This window comes from Hibiscus syriacus, unplaced genomic scaffold, assembly GCF_006381635.1.
Source record: "Hibiscus syriacus cultivar Baekdansim isolate YM2019G1 unplaced genomic scaffold, ASM638163v2 tig00110159_pilon, whole genome shotgun sequence".
Lineage (NCBI taxonomy): Eukaryota > Viridiplantae > Streptophyta > Magnoliopsida > Malvales > Malvaceae > Hibiscus > Hibiscus syriacus.
The window spans coordinates 966,042-985,574 of record NW_024062607.1 but is presented as its reverse complement, the minus strand read 5'-3'; the positions used below and the strand labels follow the sequence as shown (position 1 = coordinate 985,574).

General features: G+C 36.2%; 1 protein-coding gene and 1 pseudogene across 1 annotated transcript; one reads left to right on the top strand and one right to left on the bottom strand.

The window, feature by feature from the left end:
- The first annotated feature begins 419 nt into the window (after positions 1–419).
- Positions 420–3,901, top strand: LOC120216246 (catalase isozyme 2-like). Its single transcript, XM_039213728.1, has 8 exons — positions 420–468; positions 1,032–1,128; positions 1,490–1,767; positions 2,009–2,785; positions 2,965–3,054; positions 3,194–3,261; positions 3,365–3,458; positions 3,688–3,901. The coding sequence occupies exons 1-8, from the start codon at positions 454–456 to the stop codon at positions 3,745–3,747; spliced, it is 1,479 nt and encodes a 492-aa protein (XP_039069659.1). The 5' UTR covers positions 420–453; the 3' UTR covers positions 3,748–3,901.
- A 6,157-nt stretch (positions 3,902–10,058) lies between these two features.
- On the bottom strand, positions 10,059–12,168 carry LOC120216245 (annotated as a pseudogene).
- Positions 12,169–19,533: the final 7,365 nt, after the last annotated feature.

Below are 19,533 nucleotides of genomic sequence, written 5' to 3'. Positions count from 1 at the left end.
TCTTCTTCATTTTTTATATTCCTTTTTGGCCTCAACCAATTGCTGATGAATTACTCCAATTCAATTGATTTAATTAATGAGCATTGAACGGACCAAAACTTAACATTAAATTTTAAATGAAATATTAAAATAAAATAAAATAAAATCTAAACTTTAAATATGATTTAAAAGAAATTAAAATTTTAAGTATTAAAATTGATGGTTTAGATTCTGAATATGTAATTTACCTATTTTATTATTCAAACATGGTTTAACTAAAGAGGAAAACATGCCCCGCATTTCTATGAACAATATTTTAAGGTATACATAAAGTGTACAATTTTTTTAATATTAAAAATTGGCAGTTATTATCATAGAAAGAAAAAAAACAGATGTATAAGTTAGAACAGAAACAGATAGCTACCTTCATTCTCGTAACTCCAATCTAGATTACCTTCTTTCTCTTGTCTCATCATGGATCCTTACAAGGTACCACTTACCCCATTGCTTAAGCTTCAGTTGTTCTCCAAGTTTTTTATCTTTGTTTTGGGATGCTTTATATCTACCAAGTCTGAAATAATAAAAAGAGCACTGCTTTTCTTAATTGCTTAATATGATTTTTTTGTTGTGCGTCTTTTGATTGTTTACTGGGAAATTTTTTTAGAGGATATAGTATGTTAATGGTCAAAACTTTTGAACAAACTTGAGAAAGTTATCTCATTAAAGATTGTTGTTTGCTCTTGCTCTAAAGAATGAGTAATCTTTAAGTTCCTTTCTATCTGCCCGTATTTTCTTAGCTACCAAGCAGAGAGATAGTATTCCTATTATCTATATCAAATTATGTAGTTCCAATGTCTATTTTCAATGCTTAGTTTTTTTTATTTTCACTTATCCTGCCTTTTCTTGCTATCTATCATGTGTAATTTCCTTTAGTTCGGGTTTTCAGTTTCTGGGTTTTGGTCGTTTACTTCATATAATCTTGTATGATTTTCAATTTGTTTGCTTGTGCCTACTTATTTTTAATTCTTATTGGAGCTATTTTTTGTATGCAGTTGCGTCCTTCAAGTGCCTTTGATTCCCCGTTCTGGACCACCAATTCTGGTGCTCCGGTTTGGAACAATAACTCATCACTTACTGTCGGAGCAAGAGGTAATTATATATGATTCTTGCTGAGCCTATACCATATTTATTCCTTGTAGCGTTTTCATAGATGAATATGAGACTTTCTAAATCATCAATGTTGAATCTTTTGGGTCGATCTGGATGCGTTTCATATTTACTGCTTTTAGCCTTATTAAGGTGTTGATTTTGGAAATGTTAACATCAATTGATTTGAATCATGTTTCTTATAAGACATCAAAGCTTCTTGCATCATGCCAGCCATTTTTGCTGGTAAAGTTCTTTGATTGGTTCTATATGATTTAGGGCGGACTAGCACTATGGCAAAGCAAAAGCAAAAGATACATGCAGTAAAATCGGAGGTGTTAATAATGCTTATATCATATGACAGGTCCGATTCTCCTAGAAGATTATCATTTGGTGGAAAAGCTAGCTAATTTTGATCGAGAACGCATATCTGAACGGGTTGTTCATGCTAGAGGAGCCGGTGCAAAAGGGTTCTTTGAGGTCACTCATGATATATCTCACCTCACATGTGCTGATTTCCTTCGTGGCCCTGGAGTTCAGACCCCAGTCATTGTTAGATTTTCCACTGTCATTCATGAACGTGGTAGTCCTGAAACTTTGAGAGACCCTCGAGGTTTCGCTGTGAAATTTTACACTCGAGAGGTAACTAAAGATTTGGTTCAATATCTAAAGTTTTGTTTGATTGCTTCTGTTTTCCTAATTTTGTAAGCATTGCCACACTATTCCTTCTTTGTATATCTATATATATACTATCTGCATACATATAGAGAAAATATCCTCATATACATATTTGTTGAGGTATTTGAGTCAGAGAAATACCATTTTAATTTATGAGAAGTGAAGTTAATTGTTTGCTCTTTTTGGTTCCTTGTTGTTCAACCAGGGAAACTTTGATCTGGTGGGGAACAATTTCCCTGTGTTTTTCATCCGTGACGGAATGAAGTTCCCTGATATGGTCCATGCTCTCAAACCCAACCCAAAGTCCCACATTCAGGAGAACTGGAGGATTCTGGACTTCTTTTCGCACCATCCTGAAAGCTTGCACATGTTCACTTTCCTCTTTGATGACATCGGTATTCCACAGGATTATAGGCACATGGATGGCTCTGGTGTTCATACCTTCACTCTAATCAACAAGGCTGGAAAGTCACACTATGTGAAATTCCACTGGAAACCCACTTGCGGCGTAAAATCTCTGCTAGAGGATGAGGCCATAAGAATTGGTGGAGCTAATCACAGTCACGCTACACAAGATCGTTATGACTCGATTGCAGCCGGAAACTACCCTGAGTGGAAGCTATTCATTCAGATAATGGATCCTGCTGATGAGAACAGGTTTGATTTTGACCCACTTGATGTAACCAAGACCTGGCCAGAGGACATCTTCCCGTTGCAGCCAGTGGGTCGACTGGTGTTAAACAGGAACATTGATAATTTCTTTGCAGAGAACGAGCAGTTAGCTTTCTGCCCTTCCATCATTGTCCCTGGCATCTATTATTCAGATGATAAGATGCTCCAAACCAGAATCTTCTCCTATTCTGACACTCAAAGATACCGTCTTGGACAGAATTATCTTCAGCTTCCAGCAAATGCTCCCAAATGTGTTCACCACAATAATCACCATGATGGTTTTATGAATTTTATGCAAAGAGATGAGGAGGTATTACGTCTCTCTCTCTATCTTTCTTTTCCTGTTGTGCAGATACGCTTAAGTGATCACGAGTTTCTGTAGAGTCCTTCCTTTAATGGTCTAGTAACCTTTTTATATGTATTCTGCGTCTATTGGTTATCAAGAATCATTTTATTTTTGCATAATTATCGTTGACAATATCCTTTCAGGTGAACTACTTCCCTTCGAGGTATGATCCTGTTCGCCATGCTGAGCAGCACCCTATTCCTTCTTCCATTTGTAGCGGCAAAAGAGAGAAGGTTACTTATTTCTCTAAGATCTTATTTCAACTAATTTAAGTTTTGAGCTTGAATCTCAGAGGTGCCAACTTAGAATATGATTTGATTTCTACTTCCGACTAGATAATGATCAGTTTATGATTTCTTTAACTATTGTCAGTGCATTATTGAGAAGGAAAACAACTTTAAGCAGGCTGGTGATAGATACCGGTCCTTTTCACCCGACATGTTTTTTTCTTTCCTTTTTACTTTCATAGTGGACAAGACATTGCTTGATTTCTTTACATATTTACTTACAGAATTCCATTTTGGTTGTATGTTTGTCTCTCAGGCAAGAACGCTTTATTAAACGCTGGATTGATGCCTTGTCTGATCCGAGGGTCACACACGAGATCCGCAGCGTTTGGATCTCATACTGGTCTCAGGTGAGAATCTCATTCTTTGATCTTTGGCTTGTATGGACATTTAACCATACACAATGTGGAAGGATGAAGCTTTTTAGTGTTTTTTGTCACACTAATTCTCTTAGGGCACGATGAGTTTGCGGTTGTTTATACGACCACTTCGATCTGTTGTAATGCCAAAGAAGACACAATGTTAATGATTAAGTAGTGCTTAATAATTTAATCATCTTGTTGTGACTTGTAACTTCAGGCTGACAAATCTTTGGGTCAAAAGATTGCTTCTCGCCTCAATGCCAGACCAAGCATTTGATGATATCGATGGAATCAGATGGAGAAAACGCTTCATTATGTGAGGAGAGGAAGTCGCAAAGCATATTATTGTTCCGATATACTAATCATATTGTTCTGAATACCTGCATTCTGCAATGGAATAAGACCATAATGTAGCAATTCTGAGCAAAAACATGTATAACTAAATGTGATACTATTTTGTTGTATAAGTTTTGAAGTATTCAAATACTCTACATTTATATCAAAATTTGCTCTGATCTAGTTTTAATGGGTTGTCAAGTGTTTTAGTTTTGCAAATGCAGCAGTCTGGTCTGCTCAAATCTTCACAAGATTGTCAAAGTTTTGTAGACAACCACGACAAAGGCCAACTTGAGGATTGAGGAAGACAGAATTGATAAAGCATTAATTTTTCATATATTCAGAAACAAAACATCCAACAAAACTGCAACTAAAATGGGGAAAAGCAGTAGTTATACTAAGCGGTCAGATGGGTCAGCGGGTCAGTTTGACCCGTTTCTAGAATGCCACCAAGCGGTGGGCCTCCCCCACACCCAGCGACGGTGCATGGGGGTGCGTGTAGGCTTATTTCAGTATAAAAAATTCGTAAAAATTACCAAAATTCATTTTAAAGCATTTAAAGACACTTAAAAGGCTCGATTCACCCCAGTGAACAGTGGAGAGCTCGATAACGCTTCGTCAAAAACTTACTATCGCTTACTCCTCACATCGGCGACAGAGATCTCCTCACATCGGCGACAGAGATGACAAAATGATCACCGTTGAACTCACAACGATGCAAGGAACACCATAGTATAGGCAGTGTATCAAATGGAGCTTCGATATGAAGTGAAACGGCGTTTAAAAGTATTTAACTCAAGTTTTCAAAAATGGAAGGTTGAAGAGAGAGAAAGAATTCGTTTCCCGAAATGGAAAATTTCAGGGAAATGGGTTTTAAACCCAACCCAAAAAAAGAAAATGGTAAAATCATGCTATGAGTCCCCCAACTTTTGATACTTTCTGATTTAGGTTTGAATTTAACAAAAAATGTAATTTAGTCCCCAAAATTTATCAAAATTTCAAATTAATCTTCGGAATAAATTAAGAAAAATTTAGCCCCATAATTGGAGTGTGACAACTCACCCTCTTAAAAGAAATTTCATCCTCGAAATTTATTCGGTCTGAACATATGCGAGACTCCAAAGTCTCCTTATTAATCTCTATAGGACACACTCTATAACTCGGCCCAACTCTACGGACTGACTTATGGGAATCTGAACTGTTACAAAGCTCCAGGTATTCTCAACTAGAATATCGAGACCCCAGATACAGAATGCAATACAAAGGAACAAGTAGAACCAAGATCAAATAAAACAAAGTATGGAACTGAATAAATAGTAATGATACCTACAATCACAACAGGCTCATTGCGATCCTGTCGACGTCTGGAGGCATATACCAACCCAGGTTGTCTGGCCTCATTCCGAGTTGTACCCCTACTCTGAGAAGGTCGGTCCCTACTAAATGACCGAGATGCTCTTTGCTAACTATGTACCCTAGCTAAAGTCTAAACTGTACTCGGAGTACGATCGGGAGTCTGAACTGGTGTCTGAACAATGAGAATTGACTCTGGACAATCCCTTAAGAAATGGTTGTCATACTCAAGTCTGAAACAAATATTTGTATTCTTCCTACACTCTCCAAAATGTTACCTCCTACAGTACTGAAACGTGGGCAGAGACGGTACTCCATAAGAACCACCGTGACTAGAAACTGAAACTATCAGAGTAGATGACGCTGTGGTTTAAAACTCATACTACCTTTCTGAGAAGACTCGTCCCTAACTCTCTTGCTGGGACGCACAGAAATATCACCAGAACCAAAAGAACCCCTGAATCGGTCTCTATCTCTGTCTCAGTCTCTATCCCTATTACGCTCCATACCTATTTGCTCCATTTGCTCAACAGTTTTGGCTATCTCTACCAAGGTATCAAAGTCCCTCTTCCGGTGGATAGCAATCCAATCCTTGATCTCATACCTCAGTCCGTTTTCAAACCTCAAGCATCGATCTACCTCGGTATCCACCAACCCCTGAGTATAATGACTCATTCTGATAAACTCGACCTCATAATCCATAATAGACATATCACCCTGCTCCAAAATCTGAAACTCCTAACGTCGCTCCTGTAAGTATCTCTCTCCGATGTAGCGACTCCAGAAACATCTCCTGAAAAGTTCCAAGTCAATTGATCCATCGGGATACTCCTGGAAATTGAATTCCACCATCTCATCGCTTCATTTTTAAGCAAAGCTAGTCTTCCTTCAACTTCTGCTTGGGCCTCAGTTCCATCTTATATATAGTCATCTCGGTATCCTCTAACCAATACTCAACATCTGTCGGAGGTCCTCAAGTAATGCCCTCAAACATAACCACTCTAGCAGCTACCAGAGATGTAGATATATCCACAATAAACATATTAGCAGGAGCTCTAGCTGCCCTCTTAAATATGCGGTAGACAACTCTGTCTATGGCACCCTGATCCATCTCACTATACTCATCCTTAGTGACAGGAGGGTCTCTCACAGGTGTGAAAGTATCCTCTCAGAAAGTAGACGAATGGACACATGAAATAGAAGGATCTCTAACTAACGGTGGGTCCTCTACAGAAACAGAAGGCTGAGTCGCTCGCCCATTACTCCGGCCATGACATGTTCTACGACCTCGAGCACTCATCGAATCAGATCTAATAGGCTCTACAGTTAACCTAAGTTAGACTGACATCGAAGATCTCAAATTATATTTGAAAGTTTTTATAAAAATATGGTGACACGTTGTTTGAAAACATCAGAAAAATTTAAACACAGAATTAGAGTTACACACATTCTCTTTTAGATCTCTATATCAATATTGTTCTAAAATTTCGGTGTTCGATTGTGATATGAATCTTGTTTATATAGAACCCTAAAGGGGAAAAACTTCTCCATTTTTGTTTTCCGACTATAAAACTCAAACATGAAACTTTATTTAAAGATATTGAATTTATTATCATTCGATCAAAGATAAATATATATATATATTGGGATGGAGAAGTGAGATTAATGGGAATGGAAGAAGAGAATGAATAACTGAGTACTATTATTAGCAATGGATAATGACCACGTCAATGATCCCCCATTAATGGGCAGGAATTGGAAGCATCGAATGGAACATTAGCATAATAATAGTCGTCGAGCCCTTTGTTTTGTTTTGTTTTTTGCTTTTATTAGGTAAAAACTGTTCAAAAATCCTCCGCTCAACAAAACTTAAAAGAACACTAAGAGAGAAACAAGAAAAACATAAGCAAAACATTCAAACAACGTTAATATATCAGCTTTCTGTTTTTGCACTTGCACTTGCACTTGAAGGGGAAAAATGGATTTTTCCCCTTTTTGTTGTTTTTCACCAAGGAAAACTTCGATCTCACACTCCACATAGGATATTTGCATTAATTCGTCTTTTTACGAGGTACCCTTTCCTTTTTCGAATCTTTCCTCTCTTTGGATGCCTTCAATTTTATTCCTTTCAGCAAATTCCTCTTACACAGATACATTGAAGGTCATTTTTTCTTCAAAAATACTTTTTTTTTGTGTTTGATTGTGGAAAATGATTTTGTAGTGAAATAAAATTCCAATAATGATGGAGAGGGTAGAGTCATGCCAAAGGCTATATACAATACTGAGGTAATGGGAGTTCCCTGATGAGTATGTGATCGAACCCACCGATGGCTCTCTTGCTTCCTCTTTGTCAATTAGTCGTGTCGACGCCTCAATCAAGCTTGTTGGTGGGTTTCTTTTATCTTTTCAATTTTGGTCTTTGGTTGGTAAAGTTCTAGATGTTTTACTGGGCGTCTTTGTCTGTTCTATAGATGCTATTGCAGAAAGCAGCTCTGTTCGTGTTCCTAAGATTCATACCATCTTTGGAGTAGTTGGAATGCAAAAGCTTGTTGTAGGTATGATAGGTTCCTATGAACATTTTATGAGTTTTTTTTTTGTTATCCTCTATTCATTTGGTTAATTCATAATGGGATAGTGGTTGGTTAGATCAGTAGGGCACATAGATATGCAAGATCCAATGAGATAACATTTGGTTTTTTTTTCTTTTGTTATTTTGATTATATTCTAAAAATTGGGGCTGGTGGTTTCTCCAATCATTTTGTTGTGTTTGCATGAGAGTGATGGGGGGATGGAGAAACTTGCAAGGAATATGGCCAGATTTAGATGCAAGGGCATAAATCACATTTCCAAGTGCTGAGAGATTTATTTATATATTGTGATTCATTCAACATTTTACTTTCAGCTTCAATCTTTTTCACACGTTCGTTGTTAGCCAAATCTACTAGCCACATGTGGCTCCTAATCTTTTGGCCATTGTCAAATTTCGTGCCCTTTACAGTTACATGCAATAAACTGTAAGAGACAATTGTTTGATCATTATTAATAAAGCATATAGTGAATGATAATGGTTATTCTACTTAATATTTTAAATCTAGCAAAATTTTATATTTTAAAGCATATATGCCACTTTTGGTTTTAAACATGTAAACAAATACCTTTGCTTTGAGATTTATAATTAGTTGATGATGAATAACTCGGATAACATGACATAAATCCAAGTTATTGATGATGATGATGATGCGTAGATCTATAATGGTGCAACGAATACAAATAGAGTAAATAATATGAAAGCGTAAAGGGTAAGAGTGTAAAGAGACACGAGACACCGCAACAAAGGAACCTGGGCAACCCCCATGTGAACCATTTAAAGTTATTTTCTCATACAAAACTTGTTACCTCTGATTGATTGAAGGTTAACTTTCATGGTGGACATAAGCCAAGACCGTAGCGTTGCCAAAGCTCAGAAAGAAAGTGTTGTAAAGGTGATCAGAAAGGAATTCATTTAGGGTTTTTTGGGGCTATTTAGGCTTCTTTGAAGATTTTTGAGAAGATGGACTGTTTAGGCTTCTTTGAATATTTTTGAGAAGATGGATTGTTCACCTCCTTTGGTGGATTAGCAAATGCTTAGTAAAAAAATAGTCAACATTTTCCCTATTTTCCCCTTCAAATTTACCCTTAATCCTTAAACTAGACACACAAGAATATGATGAAAAATACACTGAAAAGGGGTTGGTAGTATAAATCAACAACAAAAGAATTGTGGAGATGGAAGAGAAAGATCGGTCAAAATGGCTCTCTTGCGGTCAAACAATGCCTGATCAGTGGTTAGCATGCCACATCAGCTTTCCGTCACCTACAGTAACGGTTGTTAACGTTGAGTGACTGATTTGCTTCAATTCGATAACATTAGTGACCAATTTGTAACTTTTAAAACTTTAATGGGAAAAACGAAAGCTTAATCAAACTTAAATGACCATTTGTGTAGTTCATCCTTTTAAATAAATTTTGCAAGGATATTAAAAGAATTTTAATAATATATTTCATTTGTAAAATATATCGTATTTCTTAATACCCAAAAAAAGTATACAGTGTATAGTAGGTTATTTATTCTATTATTCGTAAAGATAGTCATCTTGAATCATGTCAAGTCTCATCTTTTATATATCGTCAAATCTCATATTTTATATATAACTTTTACATTTGATTAACAATTCATAAAATGATCTTAGTGGTTAAGGAAAATATTATTCTCCATAAAAAATTGTTTCGAACAGATACATTTGCAGGATGTATGTTATCAATAGTAAAAAAAATATGATGAACATATATTATCTTGTAATCACACAGACTAAAAGCATTTTAAATTGACATTGCTTTGATTTTCTTTTATAATTATAATTTCTCAACAACAATTTAAAGAAAACTTTTAAGTAATTATTATTTTTCAATGGTAGATGATTCATGTATAGAGTTCAATATCTACTCTTATATTGGTTGAGATATCTTATTCAATCACTTATAAAAGAGTAAATATGTTTGAATAATTCATGTGTATCTCTTTTATCTTTCCTTTCGCCCACAAGCAAGAAAGTGTGAAAGTCAATCAAGCAATAACATTAAATGGAACAAATTTAAAATAATCAATAACTCGACTCGACTCAATAATGATTTCATTCTATTCTACACTAACAAAAAGAATTTACTTATAGACATATCTATAATAGTCACCACTCACCACACAGAACAAAACAAATGTATGAAGGTTTCCTGTTACAAAATTTGTTAAATTGTTATATATGCAGAAATATCCAAATGAATGATGATGAGCATCTTCATTAGAATCAAAAACCAAAGAGGGGGGGGGTAAAAAACCACCACTCCACCAAGAGGAGAAACATATTTATGCAAATTCATACACCCCTTACAGTAACATAATGCAGGATCTTGTGCCCCAGTTTGATTACTTAGCTTTTCCCCCGGATTGGTCCTGCGGAACGACGCTTGCTAGATTGTTGTCCATGCCTAGGAGGAGTCGAGGAATGAATGGAGCCGGATTTAGAGGGGTCCGTTGATCTTTCCTTATTGAGTGATTCAATCCGTTCCAATGCCTCCACGGCTTCTTTCATCGACGGACGGTTTTTAGGATCATGCTCTAGACATTTCAGGGTGAGCTCGGCTGTTAGCAATGCAGCCTTGGATGAATACTGACCCTCGATCCGCCCATCCATGAGGGTTTTGTACTTTCTTTTATGTGATAGTGTTGGTTTAAGCCAATCCACCAGATTTTGTTGTCCGTCCGGCCGCTTTGTATCCAATGCTCTCAACCCCGTCATCATCTCGAGCAACAACACACCGAACCCGTACACATCACTCTTCACATATAGATGTCCTGTTGCCATAGAATCAGAAACTTAAACATTAGCATCTGCACAAGTATTAGTTGAAAATTACATCCAGAAATAAAATGGTATATCATAGTTACCAGTTGCAATGTATTCCGGTGCAGCATAACCGTATGTTCCCATAACCCTGGTCGTCACGTGCGAGTCACCACCGGAAGGCCCCAATTTGGCCAAGCCGAAATCCGATATTTTTGCGTTGTAGGTATGCAGATGTAAACAAGAGCCAAAATCATTACAAGATGGAAAAATGTTGCTTGGTTCGATTGAATGGTCATTGAACTTCAGCTCATTTAAGTGCTCTACTTCATTTTGGGAAACATACTATATATGATATATCCGTTGAAATACAGAGGCAGGAGGCAATCAAGGACTAACCCCATCAAGCAATATGTTAGGGGCCTTGAAATCCCTGTAAATGACATCCGAAAAGTGTAAAAACGCAAGACCTCGAGCAGCTCCAATGGCGATTTTAAGCCTGGTTTCCCAAGATATAGGTTCAACTGCTGGATTTCCTGCGTAAAAAACAATCAAGCAATCAACATGACATTTATCCTTGGAGATAGGCTTTAATTCTTATTAACGTCGTAAGCTGTACGTCGAAATAGATGATTTTCCAAGCTTCCTTTTTGCATGAACTCATACACAAGGAGCAGCTCTTTTTCCTCCCAACAGTATCCCAACAGCTTAACCAAATTGGGATGAGATAATCTTCCTATAAAGTTCACCTCTGACTGCAAAAAATAATGACAAAATTATAGTGAAGAATCAACATCATCTGCTGGCTCAGATAGACAAGGTCTTGAATAAAAAAAATGACTTTTCAAAGCGGTTTAAAGCAAGAAAATTGCCTCAACAAAGCTAGAAAGAAAGCGATGGCATTGAGACATTAATGCCACTAACCGTCATGTGTGGTTAAACTGTATAGAAGAAGATGTTATCAGTGCTGGACCATTATAGTCTATGACCCACATTCGGGGTTAATGGTTTGAAAATCATCAAACAGTTGCAAAAGCACATATTTTCTCTGGTAGGTAGGATTAAGGATTAGAAAGCTAAAGGCAACTTGAATTTTTGCTTCTTTTTCAGACTAGTCATCATCAGAGCAATAGTTTGGAAGACAAATAATCATCAAACAAAGATGAAATATTTGGCTCACCTGCCACTCTTCCAAACCTTGCATGCTTTCTTGTTTCAGTTTCTTTATAGCAACAATCATGCCGGAGCCAACCTTGGAGGGTGCTAAAGTTTTCTCATCCAACCAACCTTTGTACACTTTCCCGAAACCGCCTTCGCCCAACAGCGTAATGAAGTTCTTGGTTGCGGTCTTAACTCCACAAAAGTGAAGACCTTCAAGTTGGGAGTTTCCAGGATCCGCCCATCTGGATTCTCCTCCTCCACAATTTCACTCACTGTTTGAGAAAACTGACTCCTGCAATTGCTAACACAGCTGGTCGCCGAAGACTCGATGTTGTTGCTGCAATTATTCGATGTACCTGTTAACACAGACACAAACACAAACCTGGGGTAGTGGAGCTGTAAACATGGCTAGCATTTCGATCAGAAGAAGAAGAAGATCCAAAACAATTACCCATACTGATATGGACGACAACAGCTCTACTAAATCTCACTTGGCTTCTGTGAAGAACAAGAACAGCATTCCCAGCAGTAAAGGTTGGAGCTTGCTAAAGTTGTAGGGTAAAAGTAAAACGCATGCTGATATTTATATATAATAAAGCAAAGATAGTGGAAAAGGTGGGGTTCCAAGCTTCCTTTTTTTTGTTGTTGTTGTTGTGTGCTTTAAGAGTCTTCCTGACTGTTGCAAGGAATCGACTTTTTTTTTTGGATAATTAAGGAATCGACTTTGTTTCTTCCCTGAGCAGACGAAAATGAAAAATTTTCTTGCTTTTCTCCCCCGAAGTTCACTCGCTTGTTTGAATATATAAATAATGTATATAATATGAATAGTGTAATAGCAATGCGTTGGCAACACTATAACAAAAGTGTTATGTAGTGACGTTTTTAGCTGCGTTTGGAGAGTAAACATCACAAAAATTAAATATATAGCAGTATTTTCAATCCAAACGTCACAAATTTAGATTTTAGCGGCGTTTTTTGTGCAAACGCTGCAATAGAGTAGAAATATTGAGGCGTTTTTACCCAAAACGCCGCCATAGGGTGGTACATAGTGGCGTTTCTACAACAAACGCCGCAATTAAGATTATGTTTGCGTCGTTTTTAAATAAACGCCATAGAAGTTTTAATAAATAGCAGCGTTTATAATGAACACGTCGTAATAGAGTAGATATTTAGTGGCGTTTCAGCCAAAACGCTGCAATATAGTGTTAATTTAGCGGTGTTTATACCACAAACGCCGCAGTAGATTTGTAAATTAGTGGCATTTATACCACAAACGCCGCAATAGAGTGATAAATTAGCGGCATTTAAATCTAAAACGCCGCAATAAATAATACTTTAGCGTCATTTTTTGACAAACGCCACAATAGTGTTGATCAATAGTGGCGTTTTTTGTATAAACGCCGCAAAAAACATGTGATATAGTGGTGTTTTTTTAAAACGCCGCAAAATGTTTAATATATTGTCCTTTTTTTCTCCTACCTAAACCCTAAAACCATTTCAACTATTCTTCCCTAACAGTTTCTTCTCTGAAACAACAACGACCATCACAAGATTCCAAGCGACATCATATTTTGTTTGTCCCGACGATCCAATCGGCCCTCTCACCGACGAACTATAACACAATTCCACGGTTTGATCCCTGTTATCACTAATGATCTTTTTCAATTTTGTTTTTGTTGGTTTTATGAAAATGGGGAAAACCCAAAAAGCTTACGTATTTGAGAAAAAAAGAGAGTAGGTGTTGCATTGAGTAAGAGTAATTATCGTCGGAATGTCTACGTGGCTTATTTGCTCTGAAGATGGTTTAAATTATTGTTGGGAGGCTATTGGTCCGGTCTCGCCGTCGCAACTCGATGATGACTCGAAAGGAAGTCCTATTGCTCCATACCCTTCCATGGCCAATCTCCTACTTGAAGGTAATAATCTATGAATCTTTCTACCGATATATTTCCCTTTTTGTACGCTCACTCAAAAGAATCTTCAATTGCAAAAGCAGTATCGATCCTCAATGAACACGATGTTTCCTCTACTTTTACTCCAAGTAAACGTTTATATCATCTATTTAAATTTATTTTAATGTTTGATTCAGTTCCCAAGCCACCACCAATCAAGTTTCATACTGTAGGTGGAGGGTCGTTATCTATTTCAAGTGAAGCACTAAAACGCGCAAGGAGTCTTCTTGGTGAACCGGAGGTAGGAGATTTATTTGGTGAAATGGATGAAGAGTTTCTCCATATAGAGTTTACACGGAGGAAAAACTTAACGATGCATTGTCAAACAAGGAAAACAGCTTTCCTACGTCTGTTTCCCACGAAGGAGCAATGAAGACTAAATTGTAGTGAACAATATGGTGAAGACTGTTTATGCATAACTTTAATGTTTCTAAATTATAATGTATTTTGTTGTTAAGTAGTTTTATGCATAACTTATGTATTAATTAAAATGTATGGTTGTTGTTAATTTAGTTTGTATAGAGAAAAAATGAAATATTTAAAATATGTCAATCTTATATAAATAAAGGTATTTAGCGGCGTTTTTGGATATAAACGCTGCTAAATAAATGACCTTTTACGGCGTTTATATAGAAAAAACACCGCAATAGGTTAATCAATAGTGGCGTTTTTACAAAAACGCCACAATAGGTATATACATACATTTAATTTAATGTTTATCAAATACCAGCGTTTGTATACAAACGACACAGTAGGTTTCATCAATAGTGGTGTTTGTATCTAAAAACGCCGTAATAGTTTCATTTATAGTGGCAGTTTAGTAACAAACGCCGTAATAAAGTGTACTTTAGCGGCATTTGGAGACGAACGCCGCAATAAGATTTATCAATCGTGGCATTTTTACAAAAAAATGCCGTAATAGGTATATACATACATTTAATTTATTGTTTATCAAATCATGGCTTTTCTTCAAAAAAATGCCAAGATAGAGTAATAATATAGCGGCATTTGTGCTAAAAATGCCATAATAGGGTTATTTTTTAGTTGTGTTTTTCCAATAAACGTCGCGATAGAGTGGTAATTTAGAGGCATTTTTATAAAAACGCCACAGTAGGTTTCATCAATAGTGGCGTTTGTATCTAAAAATGCCGCAATAGGTTCATTCATAGTGGCGTTTTAGTAACAAACGCCGCAATAAAGTGTACTGTATTGGCGTTTGTCTCCAAACGTCGCAATAGGCTTTATCAATCGTGGCGTTTTTTTAGAAAACGCCGCAAAATAAATTATCTTTTATATCAAAAAACCTATCCCTTTTTCCTTTTTCTCGAGTTGCACCCCCACCTTTATGTTTTCTCCCTTTTAACCCCGCCGTTGTCCACTCAGCCCATCTCCGTCACCATTCGTATTTAAGGGTAAGGTCCTCGATCTTCTTCCCTATATCCCCTCATGTTGTGACCCTTGTTTTCGTTGGGGGCTATTTTGGAGTGCGAAACCAACAACTTTGGCTCACAATCACCGTCGTTGGGGTGTTTTTCGGCCGATTAAGGCTACCGTGGGGTTGGGTTTTCGTTGAGGTAAGGCTTAGCCAACTTGGTTAGCAGCTGGTCGGCTCTGGTTTGTCGTGTGAGCCTCTGCAGTTTGCTTTCTCCTTACATTATCGGTGTTGCTGGGAGTTTAAGGTCACGACAACGTTGGTCGATTTTGAGGTATGTTTTCCACAACCTTTCAGCCATAAATATTAATCATACATATATTATGTGGTTAGAATTATAAGATATTTTTAGGGTTTAAATATTAAGATAGGATTATTAGTTACCTCCAGGGTTTAAATCTAAGGCTGGGATTAATTTAGGATTGGCAGATTACACAGCAAATAACCTTTTCCAATAGTATTAATTTAGGAGAACAAACAAAAATGCTTACCAGATTTTGAAAGTCCCCTTGCTTCTGAATTTGCTTGTAACCTCTGCTTGCTTGTAAACTAGAGAGTATCACTTTGTAGCTTTTTTTTTTTTGTCGAAAAACAAAACTTTGAGAATCTTACTTGAAAGAAAACTTACGGTTGTACTCCTCCCTTTCCATGTTTATCGTATATGCCCTTCTTATATAATTGTTTGATGGTATATGCCTTTCAAACTTACGGTTGTACTCCAAAAATACGAAATGGATAAGAGTTGGATGGATTTCTCAAGGGTTAGCGTCGAATATCGAAATGGAGTCGAAAACTTTCTAAATTTAGTTTTTCTGAATGCAAGCCAAGAGAATATGATTCTTTGCCCTTGTAAGAATTGTGTGAACATTAATTGGCACATTCGTGAAGTTGTGTACGAGCATCTAGTTGTTTTTGGATTTGTTCGGGGGTATAGAAAATAGATCTTTCATGGAGAGTTTGTATCAGATAGATCTGCTTCCACGAGTTATTCGACTTATCCTGCTCATTCTCACCATCCAACTTTCAGAGAAGATGACATGGAAGGGATGTTACGAGATGCATTTAATATGCACAATCATCAGCCGTATGTTACAGAAAATTATTGTCAGAATGATGTTAATGATTTCATTGAGACGGGAAGAATTGGATGTGATGAAGAGCCAAATATTGAAGAAGAAAAGTTTTACAAGTTGCTGAATGAAATGAATGAACAACTTTATGAGGGATCAAAGTTTTCAAAGCTTTCTTTCTGCATTCGTCTTTTCCACTTAAAATGCCTGGGAGGGTGGACTGGTAACTCCTTTACACAATTGTTGGAGTTACTAGGAGAAGTGTTTCCTTTTACAAAAATCCCTCAATCATGCAAAGATGTGAAGAAAATGATAAAAGATTTGGGTCTTGGATATGACAAAATTCATAGTTGTCTGAATGATTGCATGTTGTATTGGGGTGATCGAAAAAATCAGGAGTCTTGTCATGTATTCGAAGTTCCTGAAACTGTTGAAGAAGAAGTAGAAATTCAAAGTAATCTTCGAAACATTATTTACTACTTTGTTCATTTTCAAAACTGGCATTTAATAATTTATTATATAGTTGAAAATGTTGGAACGCGCAAGACTCGAGGACGTACAACTTTGAAAGAATTATACCAACTTCCTCCTGGGCATCGTGTCAAAGTTTCAAGAAATGATGTCGGTCAACCTATTGGCCCAGAATCACGTCTTCTAGTAGGTTACTTAGGCATAGTTGGACGTAATGTGAATCTGTTACCGATCAATTATGAGTCATGGCGCGAAATGCCTAATAGTAACAAAAATCAAGCGTTGGATTTTGTTAAGGTAATAATGTCATTATAATAGATACTCTATAGAAATTCAATACTAATTTATACTTACGGTGCACACTTATTTGCTGTATAGGAGAAATTTTCTTTAGAGGTCTCTGACGATTATGTGAAGCAAGTGTTAGGGAAGAGATGGAGGGACCACAAGAGCTCCTTAAAGAAGAAATACTTCAAGAATGATCTCAGCCTTGAAGAGAAGTTGCAAACAGTCCCACCAGGAATGCTCAGGTACCAATGGAAAGATGCAGTCAGATTTTAGAGTTCAAAAAAAAGATAGGTATGATGTATTTTTCAGAAATAATTATAACAAGTTTAAATCATCATTAAAAGTGATTGTTTGACATTGTAGGACCGAGAGCATGTTGGTGTTGCTACCAGACAACAACAAAAGTTTACACACACGGCTGGATCAACGAGCTTTGCTTGTATAGCTCATAAGGAGGTATTATAGATTATTGAAATAGTTTTTTGTATTTCATGTACATACTAACTCATAGTAATTATATTATGGTACATTGCTGGAAAATACATCCGGTTCTAAAGTTTGTCGAATCCAACTCTTCGATATGACACATACGAAGAAGGATGACACTCCTATGACTGCTGACGCTGTAGAAATTATGGTACGTTTATTGGGTAGATGTTTTAAATTTACCTGACTTTATTTATATTTGTACCATAACATTTTTTATTTTAATTAATTATTCACTTTATTATTAGGAAAAATTGAGGGAGAAAAAGGCGGAGCATCATGCTACTGCTTTGAGTCAAGGTCTTGTTAATGATGATGACATTGAAAACCAAGTTATTAATGACGTTTTGGGTCCTGAAAGATATGGTCGGGTGCGCTGTCAAGGATCATTCGTTACTCTCACCAAATATTTTGGATCCAGCTCATCACAGTACATGTCATCACAGTCTCGATCTTCCCACCATGAAGTTAGTCGTTTAAAAGAAAAGTTGGCTGAGATGGACCAACAAATGGCTAACTTGAAAGCGGAAAATGAAGCAAGGGAAGCAGAGAGAGCAGCAACGGAAGCAGAGAAAGAAGCAGCGGCAGCACAGAGAGAAGCAGCGGCAACACAGAGAAAAACAACATATCAGTAGAGATATGAAGAATTTGGAAAACGACTCAATGATATGATGCTAATGATACAGAAAATGAAACCTCATAATCCACCATCGTAGTCTCATTTATGTTATGAGCATGTTGTTAATGTTACTGGACCTTGTTTAACTGAACTTATATTATGTTAATGAAAATTTTTATTTATTATATTGGATTTGATGTTGTTTGTTATGGATATAAAGTTTGATATTATTGTTGTTTTGTTTGTTGGATAATGGAACAGGTTGGAAAAACATATTTGGGGTAATCAAGCATTATTTTTAGAATTGTTAAATTATGTGTTATTTAGCGGCGTTTGTAAAAAAACGCCGCAATATACCATACATTTAACGGCGTTTGTATACTAGAAACGCCGCTAATTCTCAACCCTTATTGCATCGTTTTCGCTACAAAAGCCGCTAAATATGAAAACCTACTGCGATGTTTGTGAAAAACGCCGCAAAATATCAACACCTACTGCGGTGGTCGTAAGTAAAACGTCGCTAAATCTTAACACCTACTACGGCGTTTGTAGGAAAAACGCCGTTAAATATCAACACCTATTGCAGCGTTTTTCTGACAAATGCCGTTAAATAACAAAACCTATTGCGGCGTTTGTTGAACAAACGCTGCTATATGTTGTTGCGGCATTTTTTTTTAAAAAAAGCCACTAACTTTAACGACGTTATTTTCAGCGACACTTTTTACGACGTTTATCATAACGCCGCTATAGGTAAAAAAGCACCGTAAAATACCTGTTTTACTGTAGTGCAACCGTGTTGCTTTTTATAAATTCTTCCATAAAGTTGACTTTAATATTGCGAATTTGCAATCACACTGCCTTTGATACGCAGTTAGTTTTCCTTTAAATAAATTCACCCGTCATACATCATTCATTATCAAAATTCTATTTTATCATTTATATTTTAGCAGTCTAATAAAAAATAATTGAGCAAAAATTTAATATATAATTATCGAAATTAAAACTTTAATAATATAAATAATATATAATCATCATAACTCTCAACTATTTGACATAAAACGTTTACACCTCTAATATTTTTGGTGTTCAAACCGAGTAATTTAAGGAATAATAACAATTCATTTACCATTAAAGTGACTTAGTTCGCAACGTCTTATATAAGGTTAAGACACATATTAATAATCATATTTGTAAAAAAAGTACGGATCAATTTATCTTGGTAATTAAAGGAATCATTGTTATTCATAGAAGTCATAGATTCGAACATCAACGACTGTAACAGGATGACTAATAATTTATTATCAAATGATAAAGATTATTTAAAATAAATATTACTTTATAACCATAATGACATAATAAAAAAATTGTAAAAGGGAGTGATTTCAATAAATAATTTGCTTAAGGATTTTAATTCCTTAAATAATCATTGTAAGGTACTTTTTTAAAGGAAAAAAAAAAGCCGTGAAAACAGAAGTGATTAATTGCTTAGTTGAATGGGTATACTACTTGTTTAGTAC